At 47.5% G+C, this 15030-nt stretch overlaps 1 protein-coding gene across 1 annotated transcript in view; it reads right to left on the bottom strand.

Annotated features, from left to right (window-relative positions):
- The window catches only part of LOC126210343 (esterase FE4-like), a 127542-nt gene extending 115473 nt beyond the window's left edge, over positions 1-12069 (bottom strand). The window contains exon 1 of the mRNA XM_049939558.1: positions 11872-12069. Coding sequence (XP_049795515.1) covers positions 11872-12021 — 150 coding nt within the window. The 5' untranslated portion in view covers positions 12022-12069. The remainder of the gene's footprint in view (positions 1-11871) is intronic.
- Positions 12070-15030: the final 2961 nt, after the last annotated feature.

Genomic DNA, 15030 nt, shown 5'->3' with positions numbered 1-15030 from the left:
GGGAGTGTCGTAGGACCATTGTTGTTGTTCACAATACATATAAATGACCTTGTGGATAACATCGAAAGTTCACTGAGGCTTTTTGCGGATGATGCTGTGGTATATCGAGAGGTTGTAACAATGGAAAACTGTACTGAAGTGCAGGAGGATCTGCAACGAATTGACGAATGGTGCAGGGAATGGCAATTGAATCTCAATGTACACAAGTGTAATGTGCTGCGAATACATAGAAAGAAAGATCCCCTATCATTTAGCTACGAGACTCAGAGGGCCATAGACACGGGTTCCCAGGTAGATACCGTATTTCTTGACTTCCACAAGGCGTTCGATACAGTTCCCCACAGTCGTTTAATGAACAAAGTAAGAGCATATGGACTACCAGATCAATTGTGTGATTGGATTGAAGAGTTCCTAGATAACAGAACGCAGCATGTCATTCTCAATGGAGAGAAGTCTTCCGAAGTAAGAATGACTTCAAGTGTGCCGCAGGGGAGTGTCGTAGGACCATTGTTGTTGTTCACAATACATATAAATGACCTTGTGGATAACATCGAAAGTTCACTGAGGCTTTTTGCGGATGTTGCTGTGGTATATCGAGAGGTTGTAACAATGGAAAACTGTACTGAAATGCAGGAGAATCTGCAACGAATTGACGAATGGTGCAGGGAATGGCAATTGAATCTCAATGTACACAAGTGTAATGTGCTGCGAATACATAGAAAGAAAGATCCCTTATCATTTAGCTACAATATAGCAGGTCGGCAACTGGAAGCAGTTAATTGCTTAAATTATCTCGGAGTACGTATTAGGAGTGATTTAAAATGGAATGACTATATAAAATTAATCGTCGGTAAAGCAGATGCCAGACTGAGATTCATTGGAAGAATCCTAAGGAAATGCAGTCCGAAAACTAAGGAAGTAGGTTACAGTACACTTGTTCGCTCACTGTTTGGATAATGCTCACCGGGTTGGGATCCGTACCAGATAGCGTTGATAGAAGAGATACAGAAGATCCAACGAAGAGCAGCGCCCTTCGTTACAGGATCATTCAGTAATCGCGAAAACGTTACGGAGATGAAAGTTCAACTCCAGTGGAAGACTCTGCAAGAGAGACGCTCAGTAGCTCGTTACGGGCTTTTGTTGAAGTTTCGAGTACATACCTTCACCGAGGAGTCAAGCAGTATATTGCTCCCTCCTACGTATATCTCGTGAAGAGAACATGAGAATAAAATCAGAGAGATTAGAGCCCACACAGAGGCATACCGACAACCTTTCTTTCCAAGAACAATACGGCACTGGAATAGAAGGGAGAACCGATAGAGGTACTCAAGGTACTCACCGTCGCACACCGTCGGGTGGCTTGCGGAGTATGGATGTACATGTAGATATATATAAGCTGTAGACAAGTTTGCTTCCATATCTCCTTCAGCTGGCTTCTCCGACCCGTGGGCCCCTCCTCAAATTGCTCAATGGGGCATTCTCCATGTCCTCTTACTTTTTGCACGCTCTTACGGAAACACCGTGTATAAGGGGCGAAAATAGCGTCAAATTTTGCGTGGTCACTGTGGAGCACATTGAGATGCTGCGTCCTCGTGTGAGACAAGGGTGTCAGTACGAGATAAGAAAAGTGCTTCACTCTGGGTCTCCATTTCATCGGCTGGTGAAATCGAGCAATATCCAGATTTGTGGGAAATTCGGGTGTGACAGTGGCCCGATGTTAGACTGTATGGGAATGTGAAGGCAGGCGCACACGTCATCAGCGTTCCGGTCGACCACGTGTCACCACCACAAGAGAGGGTCACCGTATTCTCCACCAGGCACATCATGACTCCTTACCGGCTACACCCACCATCCAAGAACAAGTAATGACATTTACAAGTACTTTATAACACACAACGTTCTGCTACTGAAGGTTTCCTTCGTAGTATCATGACCACTAATGGTCTTTTTATAACAGTTCTTAATCGAAAATACGAGGGTTGGAACTTAAACAGTCGCAACCAAGTACTGTACCATTCACCATACTCCCCGGACTTAAGTCCTTGTGACTTTGATTTGATTCTGAAGATGGAAGAACCACTTCGTGGCAATCGCTTCAGAACTGTTTCAGAGATTCGACAGGGAGCAGACCGCTCCATTCCCGCCAGAACAGGCTCTGCTAACAGTATACTACGCTTTCCACATCGCTGGCAACGGGTTCTACACAACGCTGGTGACTACTTTGAAGGACAGTAACTGGTGCACACATATTTTTGTATCGGTGGTGGATAAATAGATGCCACTATTTAATTTCCAACACATGTTTCTCAAATGTGTTACCAAAATCATACAATGAAGGCTTTCACGACCGGATGGTACTGTTGTTGATAATTCTTCCGGGTTATATGGCCGTGGTCCATGGAATTCTTCTATTCCTAACATTTCGTCCAATACTACGTTGGACGTCTTCAGAGGTATGACTGGTCCTGCTGAGTCTTGCCGACTTGCAAGACTCAAAAAAATGGTTCAAATGGCTCTGAGGACTATGGGACTTAACATCTATGGTCATCAGTCCCCTAGAACTTAGAACTACTTAAACCTAACTAACCTAAGGACAGCACACAACACCCAGCCATCACGAGGCAGAGAAAATCCCTGACCCCGCCGGGAATCGAACCCGGGAACCCGGGTTGCAAGACTCAGCAGGACCAGTCACACCTCTGAAGACGTCCAACGTATTATTGGACGAAACGTTTGGAATACAAGAATTCCATGGACCACGGCCATATAACCCAGAAGAATTATCAACAACTGTTACCAAAATGTTGAATCTCTGACTCTTTCTGTTTTCTCACTAACCCTGTTTGTCACGTCTCCTCAGACATTCCTATCGCCGGCCGCTGTGGCCGAGCGGTTCTAGGCGCTTCAGTCCGTAACCGCGCTGCTGCTACGGTCGCATAGTTCGGATCCTGTATCGAGCATGCATATGTGTGCTGTCCTCAGGTTAGTTAGGTTTAAGTAGTTCTAAGTCTAGGGGACTGATGACCTTTAATTTACATAAAAGGAACTAGATCACGACTCTCTGAGACGATCGATTGGGAACCTCTCCTGATTCCATAGCTGCCTACAATACAAAGTTTTAAATTATGGACGCATTTTCAAATATTCGTATGTATTCAAGTACAAATCCAAAACAAACAAGATTTATAACAATGAAAAGAGGAAGTTTCAAAGTTTTTGACGGCGTACCGGGTTTTGAAAATCCACATTCACCATTGCAACATGAAAGAGACTCTCTGAAGATCAACGTGTTCTGTGCCGTATCCCATTCAAAGGTTTATGGACAATTTTTCTTTGCGGAAAGAACTGTAACGAGAATCACGTACCTTTACATGTTGGAACAATGGCTGTTCCCTCAAGTTTAGGAAGATTCCCAGGTCTTCATTTTCCAACGGGATGGAGCTCCGCCCCATTGGCACCGTGATGTACGAGGCTTTTTGAATGACTCTCTTTCTCAGTGCCGGATCGGTCGCAGGGGACTTGACGACCTGGCTCTGCACTTCTGGTCACGGAGATCTCCTGATCCCACACCCTGTGAGTTTCTTACGGGGTTATGTGGAGGAAGCTGTTTACGTCTCGCCTCTACCAACCACTCTGAACGATCTGCGGAACCGGACCACTGCTGCCGTGCACTCAGTAACAGCAGATACGCTTTCGCGTGCGTGGGACGAATTTGGCTACCGCGTCGATGTTTGCAGTGCAGCCAACGGTGGCCACACTGAACGTTTATAACATATATCACATTTCTTATTATTAAATAATTTTAAAACTAATTAATTACAAATTATTAAATTTATTAAATTAATATCAAAAATTACGAAAAAAGTTGAAACTTCCTCTTTTCATCGGTATAAAGCTAGGTCATTTTGGATTTGTACTTGAATAAATACGAAGTTTTGAAATGGGTCCATCATTTAGTATAAACCTGTATAATGTAGACAAACAACTTCATAGCTCTACATATGTAGCACATTAATTCCCCTCTTGAGCACTACTCAACTCCGAATTTCATTTATTTTTCGAACTTCGTATCCTTCCAAATGGAAATAAAGTCCAAACAACGCCATCTCTACTTATGCTAAGGCTAGAATTGAACATTTTGTTTTACAATCCTCAAACCAGGTACCTTACAATCAACATTTCATGACTTGTATGTGGTTCATGGCACGTTCCCACAACATGATTCATACGCTCATTCATCCACAGTTATTAAAAACTTTCATGATCCATACATCATACACATGCGAGATTCACCATCCTACTCACTCTAATTGAACAGTGAATGGAAACAATAATATCAAACAACTAAAAGTAATAATTACTGTTTGAAAACTGAACATATTACTTAATTTTACTGTTTTGAGTAAAATAATGTTTAATTAGCTACTTAGTGACAAATTGTTTAATTTAATTCATCGTCTGAGAAAAGGAGAAAACATTTTTTCGTGCGGAATGGTGCTTCTAATGAGATGTTATAAACTCTCTGAAGTTGTTTCAGGCATAGAACTGAAACAGTTAAATAAAATTATTCTGAAAGGTTAAATAATATTCCCCAGAAATTGGTATACGGGGAATGACTTTCCTAACTCACCAGTTGGTGCGCGAATTGCAATGATCTGCAAAACGTACAAACACGTGACTAGGCCTGGAGTATGCGATCATGGGGATGACAGACCACAACTTTATAATGTGAAAAGGCGTTCTGTAGGGCACTGGACAACGGAGAAGAAATGATGTTTGGTTTTTTTTTTTGGGGGGGGGGGGGGGGGCGCTCAACTGCGCGGTCACCAGCGCCTATACAAATTCCCAATTTTTACACAGTCCAGTCTTTTTTCGTAATTCAGTCTACCCACTGTCATGAATGATGATGATGATGATGATGATGATGACGAAATGATAAACGCAAACACCCAGTCCCCGGGCAGAGAAAATCTCTAACCTGGCCGGAAATCGAACGCGGGACCGCGTGATCCAGAGGCAGCAACGCTAGCCAACCGATAAGAAATTTGCATCTTTCTAATTTCCAGTGCATGTCGCTGCGCCACACACTACTGTCGCTGGTGGACGTGTGTTCCAGTTCATCGAGTTAACCGTGAGCGGCGCGGAAGAATGAGTACACTTGCTCTAAACGCGTGTGTCACATTCTTGCGAGTGTTGCAACTTAAAATTTTGTTTGTGAATTATGTGTTTCGTGCAACGAATTCGGTGTTGTGATTGAGATGAAAATGAAGTGGATGGGAGAGAAACAGTTACGTATACTGAATTTGATGTACGGAACAATGTTTCGTTGGCAATACTTTTATCTACTGAGCCACCAAGCCACGACTCATGACATGCCAGCACACGTCCATTACTGATAATGCCTATCCCCTACTTTCTAAACTACACAGTTCCCTTGACTACCTTGTGCCTCTGGCATTTTGAAAGGAAAGGGCCCTGTTGAAAAACGTTCGTTCTAGCCTGCGGCTTCACCATTTCTCTGCAATATCCTTTCATCGAGGAGTGCCCACACAACATGTTGTACACCACTGTGTATGGGCCCTACCTACACGATGACAATTTTTTAACTATATGAAAAAAAACGTAAATTAGTTACAAACTATGACGTGCACACACATTATTCAACATGTAGAACCGGCCGATGTGGCCGAACGGTTCTAGGCGCTTCAGTCCGGAAGCGCGCTGCTGCTACGGTCGCAGGTTCGAATCCAGCCTCGGGCATGGATGTGTGTGATCTCCTTAGGTTACTTAGGTATAAGTAGTTCTATGCCTAGGGGACTGATGATCTCAAATGTTAAGTCCCATAGCGCTTAGAACCAACATGTAGACGTCACAACAGATAGTCGGATTTAGGTTATGACACGATCCATATGCCTGCCATTGTGGTGCAGACGAATTGCGAAATTCTACATGACCCGCTCATGTGTCAGAAATCGATACCCCAATGACCTCCTGAATGAGTGTTTTTAGCTCATCAATGGTATTGCGGTTATTGCTGTATACCATGTCTTTAATATAGCCCCACAAAAAGGAGTCGCATGTGTTCACTTCCGGAGAATAGGACGGCCAATCGAGGCCCATAGCCTCTGGGTACCCCAGAGGAAGAATTATGTCCCCAAAGTGCTCCTCCAGGACATCACTCTCCTACTTCGATTGGGTAGAGGTCTGTCTTGCGTGAACCACATCTTGTCGAAATCAGGGTCACTTTGGATAATGAGGCTGACATCATCTTCCAAAATCTTCATGTACCGTTCGGTAGTCACTGTGACGTCAAGGAATATCACACCTATTATTCCGTGACTGGACATTGCAAACCACACAGTCACCCACTGACGATGAAGAGACATCTCGATCGCGAAATACGGATTCTCTCTCCCAAATGCGCCAATTATGCTTATTGAGGAACCCATACAAATGAAAGTGGGATTCGTCGCTGAACTGAATCATACAGCGCATACTAATTCCCAACATGCACCTCGGCCAACCGTGCAGTTTTAACGTCGTAACGCAAACCGTTGAGAAGTTATGACTATTTTATTTGATATACACTCATGCTCATAAATTAAGGATAATTGCAGAATGTGGTGCCACACAACGTCGCACTACACAAAACTCGCGCTAATAGCATAGGCACATATGGAATACACACGACACAGATCTGTAAGTCCACGGTGATAAGTTGAGAAAACCGTCCCGAAACGCATGTGTTCCAAAACGCCATTGTTTCGTGCGCATGTACCCCGACATCAATATGGGACATGATAAAAATGCACACGTACACAGGCCGCACAACGCTTTGGCATAGTCTGGATCAGGTGGTCGAGCAGCTGCTGGGGTATAGCATCCCATTCTTGCACCAGTGCCTGTCGGAGCTCCTGAAGTGTCCTTGGCGTTTGAAGGCGTGCAGCGATACGTCAACCGAGGGCATCCCAGATGTGCTAGATGGGGTTTAGGTCTGTAGAACAAGCAGGCAACTCCATTCACCTGATATCTTCTGTTTCAAGGTACGCCTCCAGGATGGCGGCTCAGTGGGGTCGTGCGTTTTCATCCATCAGGAGGGTGGGACCCACTGCACCCGTGAAAAGGCGGACATACTGGTGCAGAATGACGTCCCGATACACCTGACCTATTACAGTTTCTCTGTCAAAGACATGTAGGGGTATACATGCACCATTCATAATCCCACCCCACACCAAACCACGACCTCGATACAGGTTACTTTCAAGGACATTAAAGGGTTGGTATCTGGCATCATGCCAGATGAAAACCCGGCGAAAATCACTGTTCAGACTACACCTGGACTCGTCCGTGAACATAACCTGGGACCACTGTTCCAATGACCGTGTTCTTGACACTATGCTTTACGGGGCTCTCCTGTGACCAGGGGTCAGTGGAATGCACCTTGCAGGTCTCCGGGCGAATAAACCATGTCTGTTTAGTCGTCTGTAGACTAGGTGTCTGGAGACAACTCTTCCATTGGCTGCGGTGGTGTAAACTGTGGGCGTCCCGTACTGTAGCGCCTGGACACGTTTCCTGTCTGCTGGAATCGTTTCCATAATCTTGAGATCACACTTGCTGGCACACAGAGGGCCCGTGCCACGACCTGCTGTGTTTGACCAGCCTCCAGTCGCCCTAGTATTCTACCTCTCATAACGGCATCAACATGTGTTCTTTGAGCCATTTTCAACACACGGTCACCATTAGCAAATCTGAAAACGTCTGCACACTTACTCGCTGCACCGTACTCTGACATGCACCAACACACCTCTGCGTATGTGGACTGCTGCCAGCGCCACCGTGCGACGACCGCAAGTCAAATGTACCGCATGGTCATACGTGGAAGTGATTTAAACCCGCAAACCGCCCACCAGAGCGTTGTTTCACCACGTATCGGCATTTTCCTTAATTTATGAGCATGAGTGTAGTTCAATGATTATCACCTGGTATGTGACAGTTGCCTCATGGCTATTCTGCAGGGTGTTTCACAATGCTTTGACGATATTATACACAAGGTACAACGTTCATTCAAGTTAACTTATGAAATGCTACATCGGAAAAATGACGAACATTCGCGGCTGCACAATAATCGGAGCGTTTCACCAAGTGTGTGAACACACCTTTCATAACTGCTGAAGAAATTCTGGAAACTTCATCGTGAATTCGATCTTTTAATTATTTCAAGCTTCTCGGCCTGTCGGAGTACACTGCCCTCCTCAAATACACTCCTGGAAATTGAAATAAGAACACCGTGAATTCATTGTCCCAGGAAGGGGAAACTTTATTGACACATTCCTGGGGTCAGATACATCACATGATCACACTGACAGAACCACAGGCACATAGACATAGGCAACAGAGCATGCACAATGTCGGCACTAGTACAGTGTATATCCACCTTTCGCAGCAATGCAGGCTGCTATTCTCCCATGGAGATGCTGGATGTAGTCCTGTGGAACGGCTTGCAATGCCATTTCCACCTGGCGCCTCAGTTAGACCAGCGTTCGTGCTGGACGTGCAGACCGCGTGAAACGACGCTTCATCCAGTCCCAAACATGCTCAATGGGGGACAGATCCGGAGATCTTGCTGGCCAGGGTAGTTGACTTACACCTTCTAGAGCACGTTGGGTGGCACGGGATACATGCGGACGTGCATTGTCCTGTTGGAACAGCAAGTTCCTTTGCCGGTCTAGGAATGGTAGAACGATGGGTTCGATGACGGTTTGGATGTACCGTGCACTATTCAGTGTCCCCTCGACGATCACCAGTGGTGTACGGCCAGTGTAGGAGATCGCTCCCCACACCATGATGCCGGGTGTTGGCCCTGTGTGCCTCGGTCGTATGCAGTCCTGATTGTGGCGCTCACCTGCACGGCGCCAAACACGCATACGACCATCATTGGCACCAAGGCAGAAGCGACTCTCATCGCTGAAGACGACACGTCTCCATTCGTCCCTCCATTCACGCCTGTCGCGACACCACTGGAGGCGGGCTGCACGATGTTGGGGCGTGAGCGGAAGACGGCCTAACGGTGTGCGGGACCGTAGCCCAGCTTCATGAAGACGGTTGCGAATGGTCATCGCCGATACCCCAGGAGCAACAGTGTCCCTAATTTGCTGGGAAGTGGCGGTGCGGTCCCCTACGGCACTGCGTAGGATCCTACGGTCTTGGCGTGCATCCGTGCGTCGCTGCGGTCCGGTCCCAGGTCGACGGGCACGTGCACCTTCCGCCGACCACTGGCGACAACATCGATGTACTGTGGAGACCTCACGCCCCACGTGTTGAGCAATTCGGCGGTACGTCCACCCGGCCTCCCGCATGCCCACTATACGCCCTCGCTCAAAGTCCGTCAACTGCACATACGGTTCACGTCCACGCTGTCGCGGCATGCTACCAGTGTTAAAGACTGCGATGGAGCTCCGTATGCCACGGCAAACTGGCTGACACTGACGGCGGCGGTGCACAAATGCTGCGCAGCTAGCGCCATTCGACGGCCAACACCGCGGTTCCTGGTGTGTCCGCTGTGCCGTGCGTGTGATCATTGCTTGTACAGCCCTCTCGCAGTGTCCGGAGCAAGTATGGTGGGTCTGACACACCGGTGTCAATGTGTTCTTTTTTCCATTTCCAGGAGTGTATGTGCATAGGTAACAGGCTGGCGTGATTAAATTAGGCGAGCGAGGCGGCCATCCGACACAAGCGCGTTTGGATGATAATGCAGATCACACTGTATCACGAGATGAGTGAACGCCGACGAAATAGTCAGAGCTTGGCACGTCTTCGTTACGAACGATGAGGGACTGGCTGTAAACTGTTACGCACTCGTTTCGGTGTACTTTGGAGTTCGTGCGGATTTCCAAGGACCGGTTGACTTTCGATTCGACGAACTGGCAGTTTCACGGACGTTTCTTACCCAATTCCATGGTGTTCCACGAGTTGGAATTAGGTATCGCGGCTAACTATTAAAATGCTTAACATTCCATTTGCTATTTCCCTGTCTCCCGGACCGAGAGTTATGTTGCTGATTAGTTTTTGTTAGGTTTGGAACACTATACTCATGCTGTATTGCGTGCACATTCTTATCTTTCACTGTTGTGAAATTATATTGTTGAATGTTGGTTGAAGTCCATTGTCTAGGAGTGCATTTGCCAGAACCACCGGTAACAAGCAGATAAGTACTATTTGGGTCTGCAGGACCATTATACCACTTGTGATGTCTTTTTTGTAGCACAAGAACGTTTTCACACGCGTTCAACATGCTGAACTACTTTGTTTATTTCGGAAGAGAGCTGAAATGGTTCAAATGGCTCTGAGCACTATGGGACTTAACATCTGTGGTCATCAGTCCCCTAGAAGTGCAATACAGAGGCGGCAGGAAAGGAAATGGCGTTGTGACTGGGTGGTCACGGTGTGGGACTGGCAAGCGGGCGAACCGTGTTGAAACCTCTCTCTCATGACAATTTTTTTTCTTCGCAGTTCGCTTTATTCAGTTTTGTGTCTTTGTCGTGGTGTAACGTCCGTTTGTAACAGCGAGGTGTAAAGTAGGGACCTATAATGATTTTGCGCAACTACTCTATTAGCAGCTTTCGAATGGAAAGCGCAAACGTTTGATGACAAGGCGACAAGTCAATCGAATCCTCCACTGGAAAATACGTCTGGTGTGTCGTACACGGCGTTAGTGACAGTACGTGTGTCATATGTTAGGAATCTCTTATCGACACAGATAATTTGTATGCCTGGTAAGTGACTGATACATGCCTCCTTGCCTGATATAGGCGTTCATATGAATATGAACGTATTCACTCCCAATAAAATGACGAAAACATAATAGTTTGTCCCATAAGCTGCAACAAATGAACGCAAGAGTTCCACATACACACAGTTTCTTCGTGTTCTGATAAAAAATATGTTTTTAAAATTTTTGGAGTTCCGTTCCGTTTCGGAAGTTTCGACTCTTGAATTCCTTTGTTGTAACATAATTCACACCCGTTTATTTGATGTTTTCATTTCTGTGAGACGTCTACGTTGTATCTCGCCTGCTCTCACTGTTCATCAGATTTATTTGCGGCGGTAACGTATTCTTACCATACGACTCATGTTCTACAACCAGTGTGTAGCATGACAACTGCCAACAGTACAGAATGAGAGCTAACATTTCAGTGACCAGACGGACAGTTCACAATGTGGTGCGAAAAAAGAAAACGAACGGACGAGTTTTGAACAAGGCTTGCCCGCTTGGCATTCCAACACAATTGCCAGTTATGCACGACGCCGCTGTTGTCTGAGGCTGCTCTATATTCCACTTTTTGTTCTTGAACCGTTCACTCATTCTGTGTTGCTTTTTTTTTTCACAGTTCAGTACACCTTCGTTCTGTTTTCATGCTTAATGTGTGTTCAGTTTTTGATAGGCTATCCACTGGGTCCTCTTACCACCAAATGTGACGGGATGCGATGGTTGTTTTCCTTGTGAGTACCCCCTGTAAAGTAGACTTCTTGGCTGAACTCATCCAATATATATGTCATGTGACTAGGGCCTCTCGTCGGGTAGACCGTTCAATGGGTGAAAATCCTTCGATTTGACGCCACTTCGGCGACTTGCGCGTCGATAGTGATGAGATGATGATGATTAGGACAACACAACACCCAGTCCCTGAGCGGAGGACACGTACGATCCAGCCGGGAATCGAATCCAGGCCCTTAGGATTGGCATTCTGTCACGCTGACCGCTCAGCTACTGGGGACGGACAACTCATACAATGAACGAAGTACAGTGGAGAAATCATTACGTTCGCTCCACCCACGCCACACTCGTCGAGCCTGCGTAAGGAGGGCACTCACCTTGAAGCGGAGTGGTCCGACCGGTGGCGCCGCGTAGGGGATTCCCTGGAAGCAGCAGTAGGGGAACCCCCACACTGTGCGCCGGCGACGGCCGAGTAGCTCGCCCTGCGAGATGCGAACTTTCACCGTCGCCTGCTCTGCGCCCGCCATGCTTGCCGCTGCGTCTGCCACCGCTACAGAGTCGCAGTATACGCTACGGCGAACTGGCTTGCTCCTGCGGGTTACGTAAGTGGCAGATCGCACGTCGGAGGCGGGAGATAATAGCGACGTTTCGTGAGTCAACCGGTGGCGCGCGAATCGCTGTGTGGTGAGCCAAGGCCTAGGGGCCACACGAACGGCCTGGCCCAGTGTGTGGGAAGTAGCAGGAATTCAGCGCTCACAGCTACATATCAGTGTTTAACACCAGGTAGTGCTGCCAACAAAAAAAAAAAAAAAACAAAAAAAAAACACTTTCAAATGTGTGTGAAATCTTATGGGACTTAACTGCTAAGGTCGTCAAAAATGGTTCAAATGGCTCTGAGCTCTATGGGACTCAACTGCTGAGGTCATTAGTCACTTAGAACTAGTTAAACCTAACTAACCTAAGGACATCACAAACATCCATGCCCGAGGCAGGATTCGAACCTGCGACCGTAGCGGTCTTGCGGTTCCAGACTGCAGCGCCTTTAACCGCACGGCCACCTCGGCCGGCTAAGGTCGTCAGTCCCTAAGCTTACACACTACTTAACCCAAATTATCCTAAGGACAAACACACACACCCATGCCCAAGGGAGGACTCGAACCTCCGCAGGGATCAGCCGCACAGTCCGTGACTGCAGCGCCCCAGACTGCTCGGCTAATCCCGCGCGGCTTTCTGCCTCCTGGTTGCTTTTTCCATTGCACTGTTGCCCAGTAGATATATTCATCAGCCAGTCCGGCCGCTGTGGCCGTGCGGTTCTAGGCGCGCAGTCCGGAACCACGCGGCTGATATAGTCGCAGGTTTGAATCCTGCCTTGGGCATTCATGTGTGTGATGTCTTTAGGGTAGTTAGGTTTAAGTAGTTCTAAGTCTAGGGGACTGATGACCTCAGATGTTAAGTCTCATAGTGGTTAGAGCCATTTGAACCATTTGAACCATCTATTCATCAAGTCCACAGAGGAACTTAGTCTTTCCAAAACGATTCTGCAGAACCTGTTCGATTAGAGAGTCTTGTAATTCCACATGTTGTAGTCTAACATTGACGCCTGACAGTAAGTTCGTTTTCTGCTGTCACAGTCTTCAATCCGAAGAGTGGTTTGCTGCAGAACTACACTCTATTCTGTGAAATGGCCTTGATTTCTGCATAACTACAACAACCTACATCCATTACAACTTGCTCATTGTGCCCCTCTACAATTTTTAACCACCATATTTCCTTGCATTACCAAATTGACTGTTCCTTGATGACCAACCGATCGCTTCTTTTATTCACGTTATGCCATACAGTTGTTTTCTCTTCTGTTCGATTCAGTACCTCTTCATAAGGTATTCGACCTGTGCACCTATCCACAGCATTCTTCTGTAGTATATTTCAAAAGCGTATACTCTCTTCTTGTCGACCTGCTTAGCATCATATTTCGCTTGTGCAAGGCCACACTCCAAATCAAATGGCTCTGAGCGCAGTGGGACTTAACTTCTGAGGTCATCAGTCCCCTAGAACTTTGAACTACTTAAACCTAACTAACCTAAGGACATCACACACATCCATGCCCGAGGCAGGATTCGAACCTGCGACCGTAGCGGTCTCGCGATTCTAGACTGTAGCGCCTAGAACCGCTCGGCCACCAAGGCCGGCAACGCTCCAAATCAATTCAGCAAAAACTGTGTATTTGATGTTAGAAAACTCGTGTCGCTCAGAAATGCTTTTCCTGATATGGACAGAATGCATGTTACGCTGATTAGCCAGAACATTATGACCATCGAGCTACTACCGATATAAAGCCCTTCAGGCACTAGCTGTGTCACCTGATGAGGAATAACTGCTAGTCAGACACAAGTACGGTATAAAGGATGGGGCCCCTCCACGCCCACACCAACGTGGTGATTAAACCAAAAGTTCTACTGTCACCTCCGTAAACATGTTAGTTTTTGAATCAGGCGTCACAGGATGCGGGCTGTGATGTTATCCATGCATCTGGGTAAGACTACTCATTAACATGGTCCATCAGGAGATAGAAGTGGTCGAAAACGATTGAAGGGTAGCGGTTGCAAGGGCAGAGGAAAAAAAGTGCCAAGGCCAGCGCCAAGGGACGGGTAGGAAGGGCAGTAGCGGCTTGCTAGCTGCGACAGAGCATGCAAGGTGAGGTGAGGTGAGTGTGAGGTATCGTGCATCGTTACCTATGTGCTGCATGTTCGAGCTGGGTCAGTCCGGGCGCTGCGGCTGGGCTCGCTTGTTGTCTCCTGGGCCGGCCGCAGTGCCTTCCTCCCTGTAACAAAGGAATTCGGCGCGGCAACGCATGCGTTGCTGTTAGGCCCTCTGCTGCGCCTTGTCGTCAGTGACTTGGTGCAGCTTCATCAGGCTGCTGCAGAACGGCGGCGGTCGGCTACCGTTCAGCATCCTCCTCTACTGCCCTTCTGTATTGTAGCTTCTATGAGCTCCGCTTCTTCAGAGCTGCGCCAATTCAGCGTCGGAGGAAGTCATGCCGTCCGCTCGCGCTTGTGCGATGAAGGCTGCCCTTTTGGCTTGTCGATCCCTTGCGGGGCCCGGTCCCGCAGCAGTCGGCGTTGCCACCGGTTCCGCTGGGGCGGCGTTTGTCTTCTTTGCACCTTTCACCTGCGGTGCTGCTGGGGCAACCGCTGGGACAGTCTCGCGAACGACCTTCTGCGAGGTCGCAGGAGTGTTCGCAGGTACTACTGCGCTGAGGCCTCGGGCGAAGACTGCTCGCAGTTGCCTCAAGGCCTCTTCCTTCTCTGCAGCCACGGCGGCTGGACACAAGTACGGTGTTGTCCGTGTGTATAATGGGGAAGGCGCGCGGTCTATCTGAGATTGACCGGGGGCCGGATGCTCGACGAGAGCATTTCGGAAAATGAGCTACTTGTCGAGTGTTCGAGGCGTGCAGCGGGGAGTGTCTTCAACAAAACCAAGACGAAACCACGCCTCATTACGTGTACTGGACGTCATTGGCATGAATCCCGACACGT

The sequence above is a fragment of the Schistocerca nitens genome, chromosome 10 (genome assembly GCF_023898315.1).
Source record: "Schistocerca nitens isolate TAMUIC-IGC-003100 chromosome 10, iqSchNite1.1, whole genome shotgun sequence".
Taxonomy (NCBI): domain Eukaryota; kingdom Metazoa; phylum Arthropoda; class Insecta; order Orthoptera; family Acrididae; genus Schistocerca; species Schistocerca nitens.
The sequence above is the reverse complement of the archived record's forward strand: the minus strand, read 5'-3'. Positions and strand labels throughout refer to the sequence as shown.